The sequence below is a fragment of the Lithobates pipiens genome, unplaced genomic scaffold (genome assembly GCF_037356315.1).
Source record: "Lithobates pipiens isolate NorthernLeopardFrog02 unplaced genomic scaffold, aLitPip1_a1.2 Scaffold_1, whole genome shotgun sequence".
Lineage (NCBI taxonomy): Eukaryota > Metazoa > Chordata > Amphibia > Anura > Ranidae > Lithobates > Lithobates pipiens.
Genome location: NW_027507685.1, coordinates 79,069,378 through 79,096,081, shown reverse-complemented (window position 1 = coordinate 79,096,081; position 26,704 = coordinate 79,069,378). Strand labels below are relative to the sequence as shown.

The 26,704-nt window shown below is 44.9% G+C and overlaps 1 protein-coding gene across 2 annotated transcripts in view; it reads right to left on the bottom strand.

The window, feature by feature from the left end:
- The window catches only part of CLIC1 (chloride intracellular channel 1), a 90,892-nt gene that overhangs the window by 43,298 nt on the left and 20,890 nt on the right, over positions 1 to 26,704 (bottom strand). The window contains exon 1 of one of the 2 annotated variants that reach the window (XM_077460746.1): positions 17,216 to 17,330. The exons of the other annotated variant lie outside the window; for it this stretch is intronic. Within the exon in view, the coding sequence (XP_077316872.1) occupies positions 17,216 to 17,323 (108 nt within the window). The 5' untranslated portion in view covers positions 17,324 to 17,330. Of the gene's footprint in view, positions 1 to 17,215; positions 17,331 to 26,704 lie in introns of those variants that run through there. 2 annotated transcript variants of the gene reach the window in all.

Below are 26,704 nucleotides of genomic sequence, written 5' to 3'. Positions count from 1 at the left end.
GCGATGGTGAGGGGGGGCCTCGTACTTACCTGCGGGCCTTTCAGATCACGCACCCTTGGAGGTCACCTTGCAGTTGTCGATTGCCAGGAGTAGAGACTGTTGGCGTTTAGCACCCAAATGGCTGCAGGACTCGAGGGTGGGGGAGGAGGTCGCTCCTAAATTACAACAATACTGGGAGATTAATGAGGATTCTACCTCAGCACAGATGGTCTGGGACGCTTTTAAAGCCAATACCAGAGGTGAATACATCTCGGCTATCAAGACGGTCCGTTCTGAGATGTCCTACCAGGTTCGGACACTCGAGGAGGGAGAGGCCGAGGCGGCTGAAGCGTTTTCTGGCTCACCGACTCTGGACCACTATACCCGGCTAGCCAAGGCGAGAAGGGCCCTGTCCCTACACCTTGCAGCGGCTACCCATTTAGATTTAAAGACTATGGCGGGGAAAATTTTTGACTCTGGGGACAAAAATAGCAAACTTTTAGCAAATTTAGTGGCCGATTCCAAAATGCAGACGGTGGTCTCAGATCTGTTGGTCGGATGGTCATCTGGTAGCTACACCCGAACTGATTCTTGATGAATTCAGATCCTTTTATGAACAATTGTATAGTGCGGTCCCAGGGGGGTCTGTGGACGAGCAAAGGGAGTTTCTCTATTCCCTAAATCTACCCACTCTTTCACAGGAGGATAGCGAGGTTCTAGATCAGGGATCCTCAAACTATGGCCCTCCAGCTGTTGCGAAACTACACATCCCATGAGGCATTGTAAAGCTCTGAGATTCACAGACATGACGAGGCATGATGGGAATTGTAGTTCCTGAACAACTGGAGGGCCATAGTTTGAAGACCCATGTTCTAGATAAAGACCTTACTCTGGAGGAAATAGAAGAGGCAATTTGTTCATTCCCTAGCGGGAAGACACTTGGACCTGATGGTCTACCTGGAGAGTGGTACAGAATGTACGCCCCCTTAATTGCTCCGAAATTGTTAAAAGTATTCTCCGACAGCAAAAATCTGATGGAATTACCCCCTTCTATGTATCAGGCACACATAGTGCTTATTCCCAAGCCTGGCAAGGATGTCTCCCTCTGCTTCTTACAGACCGATCTCCCTGCTAAATTATGACCTTAAGATTTTGACAAAAATTCTGGCCACCAGATTGCGATCAGTCCTGCCATCCCTGATTGATATAGGCCAGACCGGCTTCATGCCAGGGAAATCCACAGATATAAATCTATGTAGAGTGTTTACCCATCTTCAATTACCTCCCACCGAGTCCTCCACGAGGGTACTGGTTACATTAGACATCGAAAAAGCGTTCGATTCAGTGGCGTGGCAGTTTATTTCCTCAGTCCTGGAGGTTATGGGCTTTGGAGTAGAATTTCGTAAATGGATTGCCATTTTATACAAGGAACCATCGGCGCAGATTAAGATTGGTGGCGCTCTGTCAGCACCCTTTGCTGTCAGAAGAGGAACGAGGCAAGGTTGTCCACTGTCACCGGCTCTTTTTGCCTTGGTGATGGAGCCACTTGCATCGGCCCTCAGACAGGCGGAAAGGGTTAGAGGGATACAGGTGGGTTCCATACAAGAGAAAGTAGCTTTGTATGCAGACGATCTTATCCTTTTTTTTAAATGATCCTGCCCAGTCCCTCAGAGAGACACAAATCATTCTCTCTCATTTTACTAACTGTTCGGGACTGAAGGTAAACTGGGACAAGTCTCAAATTATGTCAATAGGTAGTGGATCCCAACCTGCCATTACTGTGGACAGACAATTAAATATCTGGGGATTCATATTTCCACTTCTACCTCTGAATTTTGTGCCCTCAACTTGGAGCCACTGGTGCAGAAGATGAGGACTAGACTGAAGGCATGGGCGCATCTCCCTCTCACCTTGATTGGGAGGATTAATTTATTTAAGATGAAGCTCTTGCCTGCCTTCCTCTATGTTCTTAGACATGCACCAGTTTAGATTCCAAAAAGAGTATTCCGCACGATAAATGCCACCTTGGTATCCTTTCTCTGGGGCGCCGGTCAGCCGAGATTTAAGTTGACGGTGCTGCAGAGGCCTTGGGGAGAGGGTGGTCTGGCTTGCCCGGACCTACACTCCTATTTTTTGGCGGCTCTCCTGTCCCACGCCCATAATTGGTTGGTCTCGGATGAGTCCAACGCGGCGGTGGTCCCGAAAGCGGTGTGTTTTGGATCATATGAGGCACTACGGAACATACTTTACCGAGGTCCTAAAGCTCCGTTTCCTCTCACCACTGCAATGAGAGTGGTCCTAAGGGCATGGTCAATGGCCAACTCAATACACTCCGTTCCCTCGGGACACATCTCCCCGCATAGTCCTCTTTGGTTTAACCCAAACTTATCAGAATTTGGATCCATTCCAAACCCTAACGTGTGGGCGAGTAGGGGTATCAAGTATATTGATCAGCTCTGTTTTGGAGGGCAATATACAGACTTTTGATAGGCTGAAACAACAATATACCCTGCCTAACTCACACCTATTTAGATTATTACAACTTAATCGCGCTTTCCAGACGCAGTTTAGAAACGCCCCAGTGGCTCTCTTTACCTGGAGGCTGGAGACTTTGCTTAGGGATGAGAATATATGTAAACTCCTATCCACCATATACACAAAGCATTACTCCCTAACGTTCATACGGGTCTGGAAAACCTTAAGGCAAAGTGGGAGGTGGATTTCCCTACATTAGACACAGAGGACTGGGAAGACATATGGGAGTATCCCCTTCTCACAGTTAGTGCCAGCCAGAGATAAACTGGTGCAATTTAAAATGGTACATAAAGGTATACTACACACCTACACGTCTTCACAGAATTTACCCCTCCGTCTCTTGTTGGAGATGTAACTCGCAGTCGGCGGATTTCATACACATGTTCTGGAGCTGTCCTCAGATAGAAATCTTTTGGGTGGAGGTGACCAAATTTATTTTGACAGTCACCACCGTTTCTGTACCATTGTCTGTAGAGATATGTTTGCTGGGATTGGTCAGGCCACTGGCTCCACGCCGGGCGATCAGAACACGGCTAGGACTATTATTATACTATGCCCGCAAATCCATAGTACTGAAATGGAAGGCCTCGGCCGCCCCCTCAATTTCTGGAAGAGTTTAGTGAATACGGCTCTACCACTGTATAAGGCTACATATCTGTCGCGTGGCTGCGGCGCTAAATTTAATAAAAATATGGGATATATGGACGCGACTCGCGGGACACCAACGCTGACTCGAATGATGATTAGCCTCTTTCTATTCAGCATTGGGAAGGTAGTGGGAGCATCCCTGACTTATTGACATTCCTGAGGTCCCAAGCAAATACTTAATGGGGAGGAGAGCGAATAGCAGGTGAAGGGTATTAATTGTATATTTCATCCTAGCAATGATCAAAGGAAGCAGTAGGGTATGGGCAAACTTGGGAGTTGTTCTGCAGGATATGCATTGGTGGTAGAGCGTACAATGGGTTTGTTAGACGTACATGCCAGTGAATGTATGGTGGTTGGGGGGGGGGGGGGGTTGGTTCTTGACTAAGGGGGTATAGTAGTGACCAGCCTGGGTATGCCCAATAGGCTGTAAGTTGTTTTATGTTTACCTTGCAAATTAATTAACAAAAAAAAAAAAAAAAAACACCCGTTTTCCTCTAATTTTAATGAGTGGCCATGAGTCTTGTTAACCACTTCAATACAGGGCACTTTCGCCCCCTTCCTTCCCAGCCCAATTTTCAGCTTTCATCGCTCTCGCACTTTCAATGACAATTGCGCGGTCATGCTACACTGTACCCAAATGAAATTTTTATCATTTTGTTCGCACAAATAGAGCTTTATTTTGGTGGTATTTATTCACGACTCCGTTTTTTCTTTTTTGCGATATAGGCGCAAAAAAAGCGGAAATTTGGAAAAAAAACAATATTTTATTTTTTCCATTTTAAAAGAAATCCAATAAAATAAAATTTTGGCATACATTTTAGCCAAAATGTATTCTGCTACATGTTTTTGGTAAAAAAAAAAAAATCCGTTAAGTGTATAATAATTGGTTTGTGTGATCACGGACATATGTACGCAAATGATCATGTACATATGTGTGCAGGTGATCACGTACATATGTGTGCAGATAATCATTGGGACATGTGACTTTAGTGGGACATATGTGGGGGACATGTGTTTTTATTATTTGGGGACAAGTGTGTTTTGGGGACATATGTGGGGACTGTGTGGTGATGTGGGTTTACACTAGACTGATGATCAGTGAGTAAAAAGCTGTAAAAAAAAAAAAACAGTTCATACTCACTGATCACCAGCCGGCTGCAGCGATCTGCTCTCCTCAGCGATGACTTCTGTGTGAGGAGAGGAGGAGGAGCCGATTGCCTAGCAACCGGCTGTTTGTTTACATCACATGACGGCCGTGATTGGACACGGCCATCATGTGATCAGGAGGGCCAATCACAGAGCCCTCCTGCTGATCTGAGATGCGCCGTGTCCGTGTGACACGAGCACATCGGGATCGCGCCGCTGCGCGGGCATGCGCGCGAACCCGCTCCTTCTGAAGGACGTTCCTGAACGTCCTATCAGAAGTAGACAGCTCCCACCCGGCCGTATATGTGCATTGGCCGGGTGGGAAGTGGTTAAACTCCCTTCCACAAAAAAGTTTTATCCCTATTGTGGAGTCACCAGTATGGTATTTGGAAATTAAAATCATATCCCCTCTCAAGCGTCTCTTCTCCAGAGAGAATAAGTTCAGTGCTCACAACCTTTCCTCATAACCAATCCTCCAGACCCTTTATTAGCTTTGTTGCCCTTCTTTGTACTCGCTCCAATTCCAGTACATCCTTCCTGAGGACTGGAGCCCAGAACTGGACAGCCTACTCTAGGTGTGGCCGGAGCAGAGTCTTGTAGAGCGGGAGAATTATCGTTATTTGAAATACCCTTTTTAATGCATGCCAATATTCTAAGCCCATCATCAGTGAATGATGATAGCCTAGTTTAGTGAATAAAAATTAAATTAAGTTAGTCAGAATAATATATATATTTGATAAAGTGGGAAAGGGTTAGAGACCCTGTCAGGTTTAGACACGATCTACTTTTTTTTCTGCCAGCAAATACCTTATACCAGGGCTTGACAAATGAAAAAGTTAGGAGCCAGTTATTCAAATCATCTGCCCATCGCCCAGAACTGCATGTCTGCTTCATCGGACAATAAGAATTGCTCATGCCTGATGCCAAGAGAAAGACAATATTTAAAAACAAAACAAACAAAAAAAACACTTTTGTTTTTGTTATAAGATTTTGCAAAAAAGTTTTATCTCCTTCACTGATGTGCTTTGATAGGCTGCACTAATGGACACTGATGGGGTGGCATTGAGGTTGGAACTGATGGGCACTGACAGGTAGCACTAATGGGCACCAATAGGCAGCACTGAGGTGGCACTAATGGCCACTGACAGGTGGCACTGATGGGCACCAATAGGCAGCACTGAGGTGGCACTAATGGGAACTGGCAGGTGGCACTGATGGGCAGCATTGGCAGGTGGCACTGGACTGCACTGGCAGGTGGCACTGGCAGGTGGCACTAATTGGCATTGACAGGTGGAAATGGGTGGCACAGATAGGCAAGTGGCACTGGATTGGCATTGGTAGATGGCACTGCCATTGGCCGGAGGCACTGGATTTGCACTGGCAGGCAGCACTGGCAGGTGGCACTAACTGGCATTGGCAGGTGGCAATGGAAGGTGGCACTGGATGGCATGTGGCACTGAGATGGCATTGGCAGGTGGCACTGCTTGGCACTGGCAGGTAGCACTAACTGGCAGGTGGCACTAACTGGCATTGGCAGGTGGCACAGATTGGAAAGTGGCACTAACTGGCACTGGCAGATGGCACTGATTGGCAAGTGGCACTGGATTGCACAGGTTGGCACTGGCAAGTGACACTGGCAGATGGCATTGGCAGGTGGGACTGGATTGCACTGGCAGGTGGCACTAATTGGCATTGGCAGGTTTCACAGCCGATAGTGTAACTGTGAAACTGAATGCTCCCTGCAGTGCTGCACTGTGTGAAACTGCATGGAGAGAGAGGAGCTGACACATTCAGCGTGATGTCAGATGTGGGGACGGGACCCGGGGTGGGCGGGACCGGCAGCTATCCAGCCAATGATTGGGCTGCTTAAGAAAGGGGAGGGGCCGCATACACGTATCGGCCCGCCCAGATCTCATCCCATTGGCTGATGTTGAAAAGCTGGGTCCCGCCCACCCCGACATTCAGCCTCAATTTTGACAGCTCCTCTCTACACACAGTTTCACACACTGCGGCGCTGCTCTGCCAACAGTGTGTGGAGAAGAGAGGAGGATGTCAGAGGCTGCTGAGCCGCTCTCTTCCTGCTCCATCCCGACTACCAGACAGTGCTCTGTGTCCGGAGGCACCAGACACAGAGCAACAGAGGCACCTGTCAGTGACAAAAACCCAGGCGCCAGGGCACAATTTCTAGTCGCAACGGCGACCTGGCGCCTGGGATTTGTCAAGCCCTGCCTTATACAGCCCACTTCCTGTTTCTTTTTTGGAAAAAAGCTGCCCACAGTTACAATGGTTGCAGCCAGACTTAGTAGAGGGAGATTTCTGTAGCATATTTGCCAAGTACAGAATCACAGTATATACAAAATATGCAAAGTGGTTGGAGGGAAGCTTCAGAATGGCAAAGATGTTTTTATTACAAATTATGTAAGCAGATTGCCGTTCCTCTTTAACCACTTAAAAGAGGGAATCTATAAATAATAAAGCTGCTAACTTTTAATAAATGGACACTCACCTGTCCCAGGGTCCAGCGATGTCTGCAGCCCAGGCCGATCGATCGCTCGGCTCTCGGCTGCTGCTGCTATTCTCAGTGAGGGAATCAGGAAGTGAAGCGTTGCGGCTTCACTTCCTGGTTCCCTGCTGTGCATGCACGAGTCACGCAGTGCAATGGGAATGGTCTGCGCTGTCTCTGGGACCCGTGTGTCCCAGCAGACAGCGTGCTGTGACAGGAAGAAGCATAGACTCCCGTGGGAGTCTATGCCCGCAAGTGGGTGCAAATACACACAGTATTTGCGCAACGGTTTTACAAGCTCACTGTTTTTTGGAAAAAATACACTTTTCAATTAAAAAATAATAAAAAGATAGATATAGTGAAAGATAATGTTATGCTGAGTAAATTGATACCCAACATGTCATGCTTCAAAATTGCGATGGTGACAAACTTTTACCCTTAAAAATCTCCATAGGCGTCATTTAAAAAAACAAATTCTACAGGTTGTACGTCTTAAGTTACAGAGAAGGTCTAGGGCTAGAATTATTCCTCTACCGATCATGGCAATACCTTACATGTGTGGTTTGAACACTGTTTTCCTAGGCAGGCGCTACTCATGTATGTGTTCGCTTCTGCATGCGTGTTTAGCAGGACGGGGCATGTATAAAAATTTGGTCACTTTTATTCCTATTACAAGGAACGTAAACATCCCTTGTTGCAGGAAAAAAAAAAAAAAAAAAAAAAAAAAGCATGGCAGGACCTCTTAATTATGAGATCTGGGGTCAAAAAACCTCAGATCTTATATTTACACTTAAATGAAAAAATAAATAAAAAAAAGTCATTTAAAAATATGGCTATTAAAGAGCTGTGGGCGGAAGTGACGTATTGACGCCACTTCTGCCCTGCATTGTTATCTTCCCCCTCACTCGTCTCCATGCCCAGCCAGGGTGAAGATCCAAACGCCAGAGGGTACCAGAGCACGGCAGGAAGGGGGGGGAGGGGGGTTGGCGGGCTGGTTGTGGTACTATGAAAATAATGGCTTCTATTTTTATAAATTTTACATACATTTCTACAAAATGTTAAATCACGATTCATATTCTAATGACCTCTTATGGTAAATGGTGTGACTAACGTTTTGCCAACCGCCCGCTCCCCTGCGCCAATCGCCGTAGCTGTATGGTGGGTGCACCCACCACGGTACTGAGGAGCCGATGCTCATGCACAATGTCCTGCGGGCACCCACGACCGCTCCCGACAAAGCCAGAACAAGGATCTGTGCGTGTAAACATATACAGTGCCTTGAAAAAAAAAAATCACCTCCCCTTGGCTTTTTACTCATCTTGTTACATTACAGCCTTCAGATTAAAAACCATTTTTAATCTGAATTATATGTGATGGATCAGAACACAGTAGTCTAAGTTGGTGAAGATTAGAAAAATATATACATAAAATATTTTTCAGAAATAAACTGATAATTGGCATGTACGTATGTATTCACCCCCTTTGTTATGAAGCCCAGAAAAGGCTCTGGTGCAACCAATTACCTTCAGAAGTCACATAATTAGCGAAATAATGTCCACCTGTGCAATCTAAGTGTCACATGATCTGTCATTACATATACACACACATTTTTGAAAGGCCCCAGAGGCTGCAAAACCTAAGCAAGAGGCACCACTAACCAAACACTGCCATGAAGACCTAGGAACTCTCCAAACAAGTAAGAGACAATGTTGTTGAGAAGTACAAGTCAGGATTAGGATCTATACACACACAAAATCGGATGATCCCTAGGAGCACCATCAAATCTATTATAATCAAATAGAAAAAACATGGTATAACAGCAAACCTGCCAAGAGATGGCCGCACACCAAAATTTACGGACCGGGCAAGGAGGGCATTAATCAGAGAGGCAGCACAGAGACCCAAGGTAACCCTGGAGGAGCTGCAGAGTTCCACAGCAGAGACTGGAGTACAAGCCGTACGCTCCATAGAGTTAGGTTTTATGGCGGAGTTGCCAGAAGAAAGCCATTACTTTCAGCAACAAACAAAAAGGCATGTTTTGAGTTTGGGGTTTGCGAAAAGGCAAGTGGGAGACTCCCAAAATGTATGGAGGAAGGTGCTCTGGTCTGATGAGACTAAACCCAAACATATCACATCACCCAAAGAACACCATACCCACAGTAAAACATGGTGGTGGCAGCATCATGCTGTGGGGATGGTTTTCAGCAGTCAGGACTGGGAAACTGGTCGGAGTTGAGGGAAAAGATGGATGGTGCTAAATACAGGGATATTCTTGAGCAAAACCTGTACCACTCTGTGTGATTTGAGGCTAGGACGGAGGTTCACCTTCCAGCAGGACCATGACCCCAAACACACTGCTAAAGCAACACTTGAGTGGTTTAAGGGGAAAACACTTAAATCTGTTGGAATGGCCTAGTCAAAGCCCAGATCTCAATCCAATAGAAACTCTGTGGTAAGACTTAACGATTGCTGTTCACGAGCGCAAATCATCCAACTTGAAGGAGCTGGAGCAATTTTGCAAGGAGGAATGGGCAAAAAACCCAGTGTAAGGAGGTGGCAAGCTCCTAGAGACTTATCCAAAGAGACTTGGAGCTGTGATAGCTGCAAAAAGGTGGCTCTACAAAGTATTGACTTTAGGGGGGTGAATAGTTATGCACATTGACTAGAAAGTTATTTTGTCCTATTTGTTGTTTGCTTCACAAAAACACACACCTTCAAAGTTGTGGGCATGTTCTGTAAATTAACAATCCAGGTTGTGAGGCAACAAAACACGAAAAATGTCAAGGGGGTGAATACTTTTGCAAGGTACTGTAAATCCTTGTTCTGGCAGGGATAAGGAAGCAGATCATGTGTTCCTAGTATATAGGAACACCGATCGGTCTCTCCCAGACAGTCCCATCCCCCTACAGTAGTTGGAACACATTTAACCCCTTTATACAGTAATCAGTGGCTATTTTTTTTAGCTCAGATCGCTGTATAAATGTCAGTGGTGTCGCAGTCCTGATAGATATATAGATAGAGAGAGATAGAGAGATAGAGATAGAGAGATAGAGAGATAGAGATAGAGAGATAGAGAGATAGAGATAGAGAGATAGAGAGATAGAGATAGAGAGATAGAGAGATAGAGAGATAGAGATAGAGAGATAGAGAGATAGAGATAGAGAGATAGAGAGATAGAGATAGAGAGATAGAGAGATAGAGAGATAGAGAGATAGAGAGATAGAGAGATAGAGAGATAGAGAGATAGAGAGATAGAGAGATAGAGAGATAGAGAGATAGAGAGATAGAGAGATAGAGAGATAGAGAGATAGAGAGATAGAGAGATAGAGAGATAGAGAGATAGAGAGATAGAGAGATAGAGAGATAGAGAGATAGAGAGATAGAGAGATAGAGAGATAGAGATAGAGATAGAGATAGAGATAGAGATAGAGATAGAGATAGAGATAGAGATAGAGATAGAGATAGAGATAGAGATAGAGATAGAGATAGAGATAGAGATAGAGATAGAGATAGAGATAGAGATAGAGATAGAGATAGAGATAGAGATAGAGATAGAGATAGAGATAGAGATAGAGATAGAGATAGAGATAGAGATAGAGATAGAGATAGAGATAGAGATAGAGATAGAGATAGAGATAGAGATAGAGATAGAGATAGAGATAGAGATAGAGATAGAGATAGAGATAGAGATAGAGATAGAGATAGAGATAGAGATAGAGATAGAGATAGAGATAGAGATAGAGATAGAGATATATATATATATATATATATATATATTTGGGGTGCATCGAATGGGTTTTTTGGTGCCGATACCGAAAATGAAAAATACACTAGGCCGAAAACCGATACCGAAAATTACCGTTTTAAAAAAATATTTTCATACAGGAGATGGTCAGAGACTGCAGGCATGGTACAGGAGCTGGTCAGAGACTGCAGGCATGGTACAGGAGCTGGTCAGAGACTGCAGGCATGGTACAGGAGATCAAAGCAGCCTCACCAGTTCCCCTCAGATGCAGCCTGCCTGATAAAAATACATGCAGTGTTTTCCATGTATTCCAATGGCTTTAGTTCACACCATGCAGTCAGTTTCCGGTGCGGAAACTGACTGCATGGTGTGAACTAGAGCCATTGGAATACATGGAAAACACTGTGCATGCATTTTGTGCAAAAAAAAAAAATAAATAAATAAAAAAAAAGCACACGGAACTGCATCTGGTGTGAACTGGCCCCAAGCAAGCTACCTGGTTCCGTTCCAACAGACTTCTATTGGGAATGCTCATATCGTTACCTCTACTAGCAATAACTTAACCCTTCCCCATTCTATCACATGGCAATAAAAGCCTAGCTGGGTCAAAAATCAAGATATTTTTTTTTTTTTTTATATGGCCAATAAAGGGAGTACAGCCTTTGTCCTGTGACCTGGTTTATATAGCATGGCTACATTCACACAAGTGGCCAGAGGTAGATAGTTTCAGAGGCAAACAAATGACTTTTGGATGCAGCAGCACTGTGGGCACAAAAAAACTTGATTTAGCTGCGGACAAAACTCTGCAATGCTTGCCCTGGGCACACTCTTTCCCCCTCATGCAGCTTGCCAGTGTCTAAATGCAGCCTTACCCATGCCCGAATCAGTGCGGTGATCTCCGTGTGTCACGGAGCTGTGCATTGAATTGCCTGGGCGGCTGCAGTAACAATGTCCGGCCTCCTGTAATCACGTCACGCTGATTCCATGTCCCACCAATGGATCAGTGTACCGTCTGTCACAGGAGGCGGGACATTGTTACTGCAGCCGCCCAGGCAATTCAATGCACAGCTCCGTGACACACGGAGATCACCGCACTGTCGGGCGGGAGGAAAGGAGGAGGGAGGACGGAGAACGAGCCAGGAAAACACCCGTGCAATGGGCGGCACCAGGGGGCGGAGCCCTGCCCCTATTTTCGGCAATTTGCCGAAAACACCATTTTCGAGATAGATAGAGAGATATATATATATATATATATATATATATATATATATATATATATATATATATATATATATATATATATATATATATATATATATATATATATATATATATATATATATATATATATATATATATATATATATATATATATATATATATATATATATATATATCTCTGTCCCCTATTTAGTAGAGGCTATAACTTTTGCACAAACCAAAAAATGTACGTTTATTGTGATTTATTTTTTTTACCAAAATATGTAGATTATATATCAGCCTAAACAAAAATGAAGAAATTAGTTTTTCAAAGCATGACACGTTAGGTATCCATTTAAAATTGGTGCAACGTCATCTTTCACATTATACAAAAATAAATAAATTGGGCTGATGTTACGGTTTAGTTTTTTCCCCCATAAAAGTGTAATTATATATATATATATATATATATATATATATATATATATATATATATATATATATATGTTGTTGGGGGGTTCCAAGTAATTTTCGAGCAAAAAAACTAAACAAAAAAAATTTTTTTTTAAACTTGTAAGCAACAAATGTCAGAACTAGGCTTAGGCATGAAAGGGTTAATGGGGAGTACACTTTAAGGTTAATAAATATTCTGGCCTTTCCATTTCTAAGTAGAGCTGACTAAGAGTGTAGTGACAGAACTGCCCTTCCCAAGCGTTATCCGGACTAAGAGGCAGTGAAGTTTAGTAAACATTAATGCATGACAGGAGGCGGAGGTCCGTTACCATGTAAACACTAGGAAGGTCTATGCGTTGCCCTGGGCTATGGCCTCTTTGCTTTTAAACCTAAATATAAGGCTAGCTAGGAAATGCCAGATCTACAGCTCAAGGGCTGGGATTAAATATGCATCAACATGTCAGACTAATTAAAGGAGCAGTAAAGTTATAATACACGTTATCTACCCTTCATCTGCCCTGTCCACAGCCAGTAAAACTGAATCTCCAGCCAAACTTTTTTTTTTTTATTCTGAATAGAGTAAGCCATGGTTAGGACCCATCAGTTGTGTTTTTCTGCTATTCACAATGCAGTTTGATCACCCTCCAGGCCCCAGCCTGCGATTGAGCAGCGATCTGCTGATGAGGTCATCACTTTTCCTCTTCTTTCTGCCAACAGCAGTGATTACAGAACGCCTGATTGGCTCCTACTTTCACCGCTCCAAGTCTGAGGAATACAAGAGGTTGAGACCAAGAGGTACTTAAAATGGTATCAAACCCAGAAGCAAGCCTTTATTATATTGCAGCTTACCAATTCCTAGATGTGGTGGCTTCATTTGTTTTCTTTTTTAGGCTTTCTTCCCTATATATTTTCATCTAGTGATCCTGCCAGTATGTGTGTGTCTCTCCCCCCCCCCCCCCCCCCCAACATAACCAGCTCTCCCTCCTGCAGCCATAGTTACAAGGTTGAGACAAACCATTCAAAGCAGACAGGGGTGGTTACAATGGTCAGCTTTTACTCATGTTAAACACTTATCTTTAAAAAGGAAAATAAAACTATTGCCGTAACTGATTATAAAGGGTTAGCTGGAGTCCAGTTTCAATTTGTTGGTAGATCCAATTCTGCTAGTGTCTCTAAACCAGGGGTGCCCAACCAGTGGCCCGCAACCTCCTGCTCTAAGATGGCAGGTTGGCAAGCCCAGATCATGGGTTGCCGACCAGCCAACCCAGAGCAGCAATTTTGTGATTGAAGCCACTGGTAGTGGAAGCAAGTGGCTGTGGAGCAGAGCCACATAAGCCAATGCTTCTTGTATAGTGCCCACTCCTGTCGCAGGCGGAGTGATACCAAATGCACTCCGCCTGGGACAGGAACAGCCAGCGATACCAGAACGGAAGACGGTTATTAAAGTTAAGTTTACTACTAAATTCACAGTATATATGGATATATCCGTTTTGCAGTGGTTACTGGGCTGCTTTCAAACTGATCCGCAGGTGCAGTGCACCTACGGGTTACCTGCATTGAGCCATAGACATGTTATTACCTGTGGGTTTGATGCGCCTTCAGAAAGTGTGCCACACCTGCAGGATATAATAGGGGGCGGTCCCTTAGGTATCAACCCTCCTGCCTGCTAGCAGACCTCAGTACGTCAACAAGCAGTATAACGTACCAAACAAAAAAACTGCGGAATGTAATGCAACAGTGCATTAACTTAATGGTACTATGTTTTTATCGAAAAACCAGGAAAAATAAATAAGGTAAAATATTGCATATTCAATTGCAACTATACGGCCGCCTGCAAAACTTTGCGGCCAAAACAGGCATCAGCCGATGCACGGACGCCTATCTTGTAGAACTTGGTAAACGCGTGGCCAGACGACCAGGTCGCCGCTTTACACGCCTGAGCGGCAGACGCCTAGTGTCGGAAAGGCCCAATACGTTCCGATTGCCCTTGTGGAGGGGGCCGTAACCGGAAAGAGGGGCACCTGCCCCTTTAAGGCATAGGCTTGTACTACAATCTGTCTGATCCACCTGGAAATGGTGGCCGATGAGACCGCCATGCCTTTCTTGGGACCAGCTACCGAGACAAACAGCGACTGACTTCCGAAAGGTAGCAGTGGTAGACAAATACACGTTCAGAGCCTGAACCACATCCAGAGCATGAAGGGCCACCTCCTTAGGGTGTTTCGGCCTAAGACAGAGATGGTAACACAACGTCCTTGTTAATGTGAAAAGCCGTCCCCCTTCAGTAGAAAGGACTGTTGCGAACACACCACCTTATCCTATGGATAACCAGATAAGGCGACTTGCAAGACCAGGCCACCAGATCCAAAACCCTCCTGGCCGATGTGATGGCCACTAGAAATACCACTTTCTGAAAAGAGGCAACAGGGGAAGCACCCGATATTTTTAAGCAGCGGTTTTTGAAGCGCCGATAACACCAGGTTCAAATCCCACGGGGGCAACGATGGACGCACCAGAGGGACTACATGACGGACCGCCTGAACAAAGGTACTTACTAATGAGTGAGACGCCAGAGGTCGAAAAAAAATAAATAAAAAAAAACAGACAGTCAAAAGCTGAAACTTGCCCTTTAATAGTGCTTAATGCCAATCTCTGGTCTACTCCTTGCTGAAGAAACAGCAGGATCCTGGATATGGAAAAGAGCGCGGATGCCAACCTTTCTCCTCACATATTGAGATGTAAGCCGTCCAGGTACGATGATATATCTGCCGAGAAGATTTCCATGCTCAACATAGTTGGGATCACCGAGTCCGATAGACCCCGGTTCCTCAACGCTTGGCTCTCAAGTCATGCCGTTAAAGCACACGATGGTGAAGCGGACCTTGAGACAAAAGGTCCTCTTGTAATGGCAGTCACCAGGGAGAGTCTGCCACCAGACGCACCAGGTCTGTGTACCAGGGACACCAGGGCCAATCTGGGGCCACCAGTATTACTGGGATCCACTCGGCGAATCAGACATGGTAACAGCTTCAGTGGAAGAAAGGCATAGATCAGCCGGTACGGATCCCACAGAGCCACCAGCGCGTCTGCCGATGGATCTTGTCCTGGACACGAATCTTGGCACCCTCTGATTGAGATGGGAGGCCAGAAGATGCACGTCTGGTGTGCTCCACTTCAGGCACAGTAACCTGAACACCTCCGGATGCAACACCCATTCTCCTGGGTCCAGCATCTGGTGCCCCAGATAGTCCACCTGTCAGTTCTCCACTCCCGGCATGTAAATGGCCGACAGAGCTGGTACACGTCGCTCTGCCCACCGAAGTATGTGAGCGACCTCCCTGCCGCGGCTGAGCTTCTTGTCCCCCCTTGGTGATTGACGTACGCCACTGCAGTGGTGTTGTCTGACTGGATCCTGGTCGGACGTCCTTGCAGTCTCATGGACCATGTGGAGAGGCACAGCCTGATCGCTCTCAGTTCGAGCAGATTGATCGGCAACTCTGATTCTTTTGTCGACCAGAGGCCCTGAGCCGACTGAACCCCCATTACTCCACCCCAGCCGAAAAGGCTGGTGTCCGTTGTGATCACTGTCCACTTTAGAGGTAGAAACGACTTTCCAGCCTGAATCACCAGGGACCTCAGCCACCAGATCAGTGATTCTGACTGATTGGCTCACCTGAATCTGACGATTACTTAACCTGGGTACTGGAGGGTCCACGACCGGAGGAGCCAACTGGTTCATGAGAAGGCTTTCCTCAAAGGGGTAACGCACCACCCTGTGTCTGGGGACCAAAAAGGTCAGTTGCGTGCGTCCCCATTCCCTGTAAGTGAATTTGTCAAATAAGTCAGATACGGTAACACCATAGGTGAACATGCTGGCTTGCAGGACCCAAAAGGGACCGGTACATCAGTAGGGGCAGCTGTGATAAGTGCTCCAACAAGCGCTTTTTTGCGCCCGGATCCGGACTCATCCTCACTGTCCGAATGGTCCTGGTCAGAGTCATCCGACAAGACAGAGCAGGGGTCACCAGCCTCAGTAGGGCCCAAGTCTGTGCCAGAGCTCTCCCAGAAGACAGGGGCCACCTTAACGCACCCATTTTTTCCACGCACCGCCACCATCTAGCAATGAACGAGTTGAGGGCCGCCATCAGGGTGTCCATGGGCACTGCGCAGTCTGCAGGTGACCCGGTTGCCATTGCCTGGATTTGGGGGGGGGGGGGGGGGGTAGAAACACTAGTTTCTGAAGCCATGCTGACCCTATCCTAAGTCCCCTTCAGGTGGCAGACAGGACAGTGACAGTCCCACCCTCCCTGCTGCCACTGACTGAGGGGCTCATACCCGCCTGACTCGCCACCCTGGGACTTCTGCACTGTCCACAAGTGGTGCCTGTAGTCCCAGATGCAGAGGAAACCAAAAAGTGAGTTGGTGATAACCGCTGGAATGATCGCTAAAACGATCAGAAAAAATGCTCAGGCTTCAATAAAATGGCCGCTCAGCATCCAGTACACAGACAGAAAACACAGGGAAACAGGCTTTGAGAGCACATGAGCCATGCTGCTGCCCAGGAACACTGCAAACATGTTCAGGCTTCCAGAAAATGGCCGCCAGCACCTTGAATAGGAATCACATAGAAAATGGCCGCTGAAGCCCAGACAGTCAGCCTGCTCTGCCCACACCTAAAACAAACATCGCCATGAGGTAGAAATAAAAAACCCCCTGCAAAGCCACAGTGCTGCACTATTCACAGCAGACCCTCACAGGCACCTTTCAGGGGCATACCATACAGGCCCCAGGACCACTGCCATTCAGCCAACCCCACCATGTCAGGTGAGAGCCCACAGAGAGCCCCTATATAGACACACACACACACACACAGCATCCCCCCGAAGGGGGGAGGGAGGGAAGATAGGGACAGGAGAGAGGAGAGGGAGGTGAGGGACCCCCCGAATCGACCTCCCAGGGAATGCCCAGCTGCTCAGCCCCGTCAGAACAGGGAGAGCTGTACTTACCAGTCCTGAAGAGCTGGGAGACATTCCACTGTAGACCTGCTCCTGATCAGTACAGGGAAAGCTACTGGCCTCGGCATACTGTGACGCAGACATCAGTAGCCCAGTCATATGTATGCCCCGGAGCATAAAAGCTCACCGACCACCTTTGGAGCGTATGTCGTGGCCTGCCGAGCTATAGCTGCGACCTGCACACACTCGATGGCCAGACTACAAGGATAAGTGAACCAGCCTGTCACCCAGCCGGCTGTTGACAGAAGATCAAAGGATCATTCATCTTGCGCAAAAAGCGAAATTTCTGCAAAAAAAAAAAAAAACACACACGGACCTATAGGCCCGCAGGGTTCCTAGGTCTTTCTCCTTCACTAGGCAAAATAAAACTGAGGTCTGCTAGCAGGCAAAAGGGCTGATACCTAAGGGACCACCCGCATAAGAGAGGTGAATATAAGATAAATTAGTTTTAGTCGACTAAAAACGACAAATTGCAGAGGACTAAAATGGGACTAAAACTAAAATGCCATTTTTAGTCCTATGACTAAAACTAAATTTGCCGCCAAAATTAACACTCTTTTAGACACGTTTAAATGCGCCTAGGGCACGTCAAGCATTTTTGTAGCCAAAATGCTTCTGCTCCTAAAAGCGATGGCATTGGGGATTTTTTTTCTGACTCTAAGCACCTGTAAACACCTGTGCAGGACACATGGGCCAACACTGAGGAATGTTTACAGATAGAAAAAAAAAAAAAAAGTCAGACACTCCTAAAGTGATACTTTTAAACGCCCAGTTTGCATGAGACCATACCTGAAAGCTGATCACTGGCTGTAAAAATCCATACCAATCTCAGCCTTGAACCTGCTTTAACCTCATGAATACCAAGGCAAACATACCCTGGTAGACAAGAAGTTAAACTTTGCTAGAGAGCAATGGTTAATTCACAGTTATCTTTACAGGCTGCAAATACTTTTGGGATTTCGTTTTCAGCGAACAGCAGGAATCCTGGGACCAAAAACAACGAATTTCCTTATTTGGCTGTGGAATGAAGAGTATTTTTGTGATGGGTATTATGGGTAATCACCCACATTGATGAAGTGGTCAAGATGGACCTGAGCCAGGGGACTCTTCACTTGCAGCAAATTTTAAGCAGCAATTGTTTCCCTTGAGAAATACAAAACAGAGTTAAAGCCACAAGCTAGCGAGTCAAGCTCATTGCCATATATCTTAAAACAAAACAAAAAAAACAATCTACTAAAAAAAAATTTTAACGACTCCGAAAGGCATCCCAGATGGCTGATACTTGGGAACAGACTCAGAACTCTGGTTAGTTGTGAATGTGATTCGGAAGTCATTAGGAAAGGCACCACCAGGTAGGCAGGCAGCTGAAACTATACAACTTACAGCACATATCTGCTTTAGAAATACTGAATGGAAAGATGTTCCACCATAAAACACAACATGAGCAAGGGCCATCATGGTATTTGTCCACAGAGCCTACCTTTCAGCGCAGGCAAGGTCTTAAAAAAAAATAAAAATATAATATAATATAATATATATATCCGCAACACAACATTCAAGAAATACTATTATCTCATATAGTGCAAAAAAATGATTAAAAAAAATGATTAAAAAAAAGGGAAGGACCGCTCATATGGTGATAGTTCAATAAAAATATGTCTGCTGAAATGTCCCACTATATATTATAATATAAAAGCCCTGTCCACCTATAAAAAGTTCCATACAGTAGACAGCCAAAAAACACCAGTAGACGACGTGGTTGGCTTCTGATAAAAGCAAGATCAGAATTCTTGACTCATTAGCTGCTACACCTTCACCAATCCACCGAGTTCTCACTCCTTTGTGTGTATGCTTACCAGAGGCAAGTGTAAACAGAGCCTGTTAAAACCTTCACAACACAAAGCTGCAGCATCTCTTTAGGCCTCTTTTGACGGAGCGATCCCCGCTGAGCAAGCGGATGTCCACAGGGCGGATCATCACGGATCCGTCCCGCGTGAAAGAGGCCTTACTACGAACTTGAGATCTCCTTGGCAGGACCAGTGTAGTACAGTGAAGAAAGCATGCAAGAATACAAGGGGATAGCCTTCATAGTGTTATACTGTTTATTAGGATAAAAACACTCCCCCCCCCCCCTACAAATTCTGCTTACTAGAACAATATCAATCATCCAGCGTGTCACGTTTGGCATCAATCTCACCGCCGATTGTGGCTCCACTTGAACCTACCTCCGCGATGAGTCCTGGGAGGACGCCACCAATGTGAGCCTGGTAAGTCGCGTGGTCACGCCCTGACGCGTTTCATAATTCTATCTTCAGAGGGTGCCCTCTGAAGATGGAATTACGAAACACGCCAGGGTGTGACCACGCAACCACTGGAAGGTGGACCTGATCAGAAAGACTGTGTGAAAGGGTACAAAAAATAAATAAAATAGAAGAAAGGTATTGTTGCTGATGCAATTTCAGGCTCTTGCAGACTCTCAGTACAGCTGTCTGGCTGTACCTCCCGTATGGCCAATTACCAACAAGCAAGAAAAAATAAAAGTCAACTAACTGTATTTTGCAAACCGTTTTTGGCCATCATTAATGTGGAGGGCCACCCTGAAAAAAAAATAAAAAATAATAATATATGAAAAAATATTTTTTTTTTAACTTACCAGAAATGCCTGTTGCTAGGCACATCATCCTAATCTGCCTCTTCCTCCTCCGCGGAGATCTTCTTTTTTCTCTCCTCCGTGCGGCATCTTCTGGGTAATGGGTCGCGCTGTGTTCTGGGAACTGTGTGTCCCAGAACACAGCGCGGCCCATTCACAAAGCGCTGCGCGACTCGCGCATGCGCAGTAGGAAACGGGCAGTGAAGCCGCAAGGCTCCACTGCCTGTTTCCCTTAGCCAAAATGGTGGCGCTCAGACCCGAGAGCCAAGGTATGGGTCAGCCTCGGGCGGCCGACATCGCAGGCACCCTGGACAGGTAAGTGTGCTTATTAAAAAAGTCAGCAGCTACAGTGTTTGCAGCTACTGACTTAAATTGTATTTATTTTTTTAAACCGGCCCTCTTTAATACAAGCTCCACTTGTCCATCTTCTCTAGCCTCACATCAAAACTGTTCTTCTCCAGATACACAACAGGAATCCAAAAGCAGCTTGAAGGAAGCCACGTGCTGGTCAGAAGGGGGTCAGTTGTACATTCCAAGAAACCTCAAAGCTTCTCAGAATAATCTCAAAGCTGCATTTTTATTTGCCCATCTACTCAAACCCTAATGTTTCCACTAATAAATGGGCTAGTCCAAACTCACCGTTTTACCCATAAATCTTAAACTGTATTGACATTATTTCTACAAATTGCACATTGTTGAAGTTTTGCTCTCTTATCCTACAGAAGAAAAAAAAAAAAAAAAGGCAAATCGAGAATAAACCACAAGAAAGGAAGACCGTCTTCATCCCATTCACTGTGTTGCCAGAAAAGGTTGATTGTGTTGCATAGCTAATGTATTAGCGGACACCTTATATATGCAACAAAAGAGCACTTAGTGAGCCTTTGCTTATTTACACTGGAAGAAAGGAATGAAATGGTGTCAACAGAGGAACCTTTGCTTGGCTTTGCTCTAATGGCAGCAGATGGTGAGGCAGACGGGTACTGTACACCTGCAGAAAGCTGGATACAAACGCATGCATGGCTTATAGGTCTCTGGTGAAGAGAATAATTTTGCTGCTTCTCAGAAAAAGAAAAAAAGGGAAGAAGATGAAAAACAGGAAAGCTGGATTTTCACGTAAGAGAAAAAAAAAAAAAAAAAAAAAAAAAAAGGGTCAACACCCGACAGCTCAACAGATGAATGCAATAGGAAAATAGGCCATGTCCTACTTTCTGTGTGCAGTACATCTTTCTCAAAAAGGAAAAAGATAAAAAAAAAAATTTTTTAAGAAAGCTTGAATGGTTAGCTCTTAAAGTTAACTTTGAACATAGTTTAATAAATTCCAAGGTGGTCTGAAACATGAACATTTTTTGCAGTACATATAAAGTCTGCAGAGTCCAGATTCCTTTATGTAAAATAGTAAAAAAATAAATAAAAACACCACAACCAAACTAGGGCTGTTACTGATTAAAATTTTCGTGTTCGATTAATCGATTTTTTTTTTAATAGACCAATTTCAATTCTAAAAACGCACATACAGATCCAACTACTTTTAGCTGATCTCCTTGCATTGAAACTCTGCATTAGTCAGTGGTATACACTTTATACAATCACCCGACACTAGTTAGTTTCCACAATCCATGACTTTACTTCACGGTTCACGCAAATACATTTTATATTCAAACTGTAGCACTGACGTAATTTTTTTTTCCACAGTAGCGCGACAATCCCTCCACGTCCGGTCTAACTAATCACTGCAAGCGGGTATCAAAAGGGTTAACACGGACCATAAACGTATTATGTCTCCTTAGATCACAGCAAGGACACCAGGTCATGGGTAGAAAGAAAAGATCCAAGTGCTCACCGCTTAAGCATAAGATTTAATTTTTGTGTTCAAACACAAACTACTCACATAAAAATGATAAAAACACAGCATGTAAAGCCGACAACTGTGTTAGTTCCACAGGGCAGCAGCGGGTGATGTCATGCGTAGCTCCACCCCCATACGCGTTATGTTCAATCAGAACTTCGACATCACCGGACTCCTACCCCCCTTCCCTTCGTTAGCAGACGGAGGCACTTGGGGAAGGGGGGAGGGGGGAGGGGGGGGGGTGGGGGGAGAGTCCAGTGACGTTGATGTCCGTGACGTCACCGGATCTCCGACGGAACTCCCGGAAGCCGGCAGAAAGGGGAGTACCCATAAAAAAAATAATCAGAAGAATTAATCTTTAAGTTCCACAGCTCTTTAAAAAAACGAAACCAAAGATTACATAGGATAAAACCTCATATGCATACATGTTTGCAAGCTGTAATGCATGGCTTGCCGCATTGACGCACACACCAATTTCCTACGGGTCCTAAATGCGTAAAAAAAAAAATTGCACATGAGCCTTTTTCTTTCGAAAACAGAACAGGTATTTATTGTGCAGGCAAGGTGTTGAAGGACATCCACATTTTCTGCCGTGTGGATCGCCCATTAAAAATAAACGGGCGCAATCCTAAAACACCCACACAATTCATCACTGCTTGTATGTAAAGGTGTAGGAACTTGCTAGGCGAGTAACGAATAGCTAGGCATCAGACATTCATTTACCGGTGGGGATTTTATAGAACTTGTATTTTTTCTCTGTCAGAGCAGGAATGCCAGACTGCAAGATTGTTCTTATATACATTTTCAAGGATTTTAATGTTCGGTCAGGTTTTTACAGCAGTTTGTGTCCCTTCTAGTGGAAGTCAGCTTCTCCAGGAAGAGAGCGGTAATCATCTAATGGGTATACCAGTTTCTGTGACAGCTGTTTAAGTAGGATTCCCCTCATTCTGGGGAGATCCCCCCCCCCCCCCCCCTTCCAGTTATTTGTAGGACAGGAAATCAAGAAAAATCTTCCCATTGGCACACAGTTAGCAAAAGAAAAAAATAAATAATTAAAAAAAAAAAAAAATTTAACTATTTCCTAATCTATCTGAAATGGGAAAACGTTTGGGCCTTAGATCCACTATAAAATATGATCCTATAAAATGTTATTACTTATCTTTATTTTAAATCACTACAACACATCAGCTACAGATATTCACCACACTAATTTTACTAGACGATCAAACTGGTTTGGCATCTATAAACCTCAGCTAATATTAAGTGAGCTTTAATGTTTCTAAAAACGTCATCTACAATACTCCAACCCTAATGACCTAGTTATATATTCTCTCTAGTGTCATACTAAATCACCTGTTTAATAGATTTTACTCTTAAAACTGATTGAAGTCGCTAGTGACTAATATTCCTCATTTCTGTTCATTAACCCTCTGCAGTATCTGTCAGAACCGTGCACCTTCCCGTCCATCATGCTTTCTGGCACATCTGTCAAACTGAAGCTAGTAGACTGCATGGCCAAGGACCCAGTATCCAAAAAGAACTCAGTGGCTTCTGGTGTTTTTTTTTTTTTTTGGGTGGCAGCAAGCAACCTCCCTGTGTCACCTGAACACCCCCCCCCCATATACACAGTTTGCCGGTCAACTGACACTTACCCGATCAGCGGGGACATAGGGAAGTGGAACAGGCTGTGGCAGGCATCTTGCAGCATCTTCTGTGTCCTCCTGAGATGACAGCGTCTTCCGCCATGCGTCTCATCTCCTCCTCCTAGGCATCCAATAAGATCGCCTGACCTTTCAGCCAATCGGGAAGCAGGCAACAGACCCGCGCTTCCTGATTGGCAGAGAGGTGATGCAGCATTAAAAAAAGAAAATATTCATTTTCTTTTCTAACACATCTGGGTGGACTCTGGACATGATGCTCTGTGCTCTGAGTCCACCCTATTTTGAAGCCCATTACAGCCTATAGCTCTAATCAGGTGCTAAAAAAAAAAAAAAAAAAAAAAAAAAAAAAAAAACACGACACCACACATCCATGTTGCTGTAATTCAGGCGCCCGGCGTCTGAAAAGGGGCCAGACGCCTGAATAAGAGGGCGGCAGCCATGGATTCATGCAATGCATGAATCTATCCATTATGCATATGGGGGGGGGGGGGTGGCGAGGATAGAAGGGGCAGCCCATGTGCCCGTAATACATGGGCTGCCCCTGAAAGAACAGCTCCTTATGGAAATTAAAGTGTTACTACACCCAGGACCCTGCATTATAGCTGGTCTCCTACAGTACACAGAACAAGGAAATACAAATACTTTAGTAAATATAAACTGATAAATGCCTTTGCTCATCAGTAGTATATAGCAGTCTTGTGACCTCTATCAGCTGAGCACTGGTTAAAGCTTGTAGGAGCAATTTTCATTCTCTTCTGACTGTCCTATGAAGTTGCATGGCCCCTAACCCTCTGCACGGACAGCACCGATTGGCCCTGTGCTGATCACCTGCAGCCTCAGAAAACAAAAACAAAAACAAAAAAAAAAAACAAACACACACACACACACACACACAACCCATGCTCTAGCAATACACACCAAATTAAACATGTGTAGAGTGCCTCCAAGGCTCTGTACGATCAGAAGATGGCTCGGGGACAGTTGAAGGGGAGGGTCAGAGGAGACAGGGTCAAGCAGCCTTTTTACACATTGTGGAGGATTAAAGAAGGCAAGGAATAGTGATGCGCAGTACTATAATGGGAAATTATAGGGAAAATAGGTCTGTGGAAATATCTACTACACCATAAAATAAAAACAATATACATAAAAAAAGTCACTAACTTGATGAATCAATTTGTGCAGAGAGTGGTTGGTTGTGACTGAAAAAAAAAAAAAAAAAAAAAACAAAAATCGCATAAAGTGCCAGGAAAAGGTTATAAAAAGTAAATACGTGCGGGTGTCTTCTATCATATAACAAATAATATCAATACAGTGAACAACTCAATAATACAAGAAGACACCCGCACGTATTTACTATGTATATTTTTATGTATATTGTTTTTATTTTATGGTGTAGTAGATATTTCCACAGACCTATTTACTGTCTAGCACTGGCACTTTTATGCGATTTTGTCAACCTTAACAAATCGCATTGGAAATCACTATATATTTTGTTGATTGCTTTATGTATATTATTTAATTCACTTTATGATGTAGTAGACATTTTCACGGACCTATTTATTGTCCAGCACTGTCACTTTATGCGACTCTGCTAATTCTAACAAATCGCATTAGGAATCACTAGCTTCAATTATTGGAATTTTTCTTCTTTTATGCTTATATATCCACTTAATCCTTATCCTAAACACTACTACGTTATAGCAGTGAGGGTTCCTCACCATTCCCTCACAAAACACGTACATCGGTTTCTTACATACCATCCTTCTAGTTTGGACGGTAGTATACTTATCACCCAACAATCTTAGTGCTTATAGAATCTATTAGCCTTTCAGGCTAAATTTCCCATTATAGTACTGCGCATCACTATTCCTTGCCTTCTTTACCCTGTAATTGGGGTTCAAGTACCCCATTCTCAGTGTGTGCAGCAGTACAAAAACTAAATTTCTTCCTGATTAGGCGCAGGAATAACTTCTTTTATATTGTGGAAGATTAACCCCTTAGGGTTCCACAGTGACCTCAATAGCCCAAAAGTACTGTGGAGCAATTCATTTCATGCTCAATGTTTGCAACAAAAGCACATTTACTTTTGGCAGTTTAGCAGTGACTCAGCAACTCAGCTCTCTATCCCAGCAGACTTGGTAGCCTGTCAGCCTTTAAAAATCTCTAATGTAACCACAGAGCAGGTGCACAGGAATAGGAGAGGGAGAAGCATGCCGGTGTTCTGCCTAATAGAGTCCGGCCATCAATATGTGTCCGCTCCGTACTGCGCATGCGCAGTACAGAGCAGACGAAGCTTCGGAAAATCTCCGAAGCTGAACGGCGCCTGCGCCGTGAGTGGAGGTGGTAGCCCCACCATCCAAGCGGACATAGGGTTGTGAATTTTAGAGGGCCCCTCGCGGGCGAGCTTTGCTCGCCACGCTTCGGGCTCGGCCTCGCTGCGCTCGGCTCTTTTTTATTCTAACTCTATGTCCACTTGGATAGTGGGGATAGAACCTGGACTCACGGCGCAGGCGCCGTTCATCCTCGGCAATTTTCAGAATCTGTGTTCCTGTGTACTGCGCATGCGCAGTACGCAGGGGACAGCATCTGATGGAGGACCCCATTTTACAAGACACCGGGATATGACTTATGAGGCTTATGTGCATCTATTGGAAACTGAGGATAAATTGCTCCACAGTAGCTACAGAGGTTAGCTTGATATATCTGGAAGGAGAAAAAGGTGACTGGCAGTAACAGTGCTAATTTTGTGCCACATCCAACATTTCTGGACTGCCCGGCACACCAAGCCGCCACGATGGATCTCTAGTGCTGGCGGCATCTTGGAGGCCGTGGGGCTTTCTACACTCCGACCCTGACCTCCATCTTGCCACTCCGGCGCACATGCGCTGTCCGCCGGTTGAGGATGTCGGTGGGTCGGGTGTGCGTGGCGTCGCCCCGACGTGCCAGTTTTCACGCATGCGCGATGCCGCGCATTCTCGTCTCAGGGAGCCACTGAAGGACGTCCCGACCGACTGCCCTCTCTATCAGCTGTTTGCCATTACGAGCATCAGCTGATTGAGTAGCGGTCGGTTTAAAAATCAGATCCCGGCGCACCCTCACATTCAGCAGTGTATGCTGGATGGGGGGAGTGTGCGGCCGGACGCTGCAGTTACTAAGTTAAAGGTAAAAATAGTCCTCTTTTTGCCATACCAGACTAGGCATACATACATACATACTTCTTGGGCTGATTTCCATATCCTATAGTGAGGCAATACAAATACTTTCAGTCCCATCTAATGCTATTGCAACACTATTTGTGGTTGCAGTTTCACATGGGCTGTACA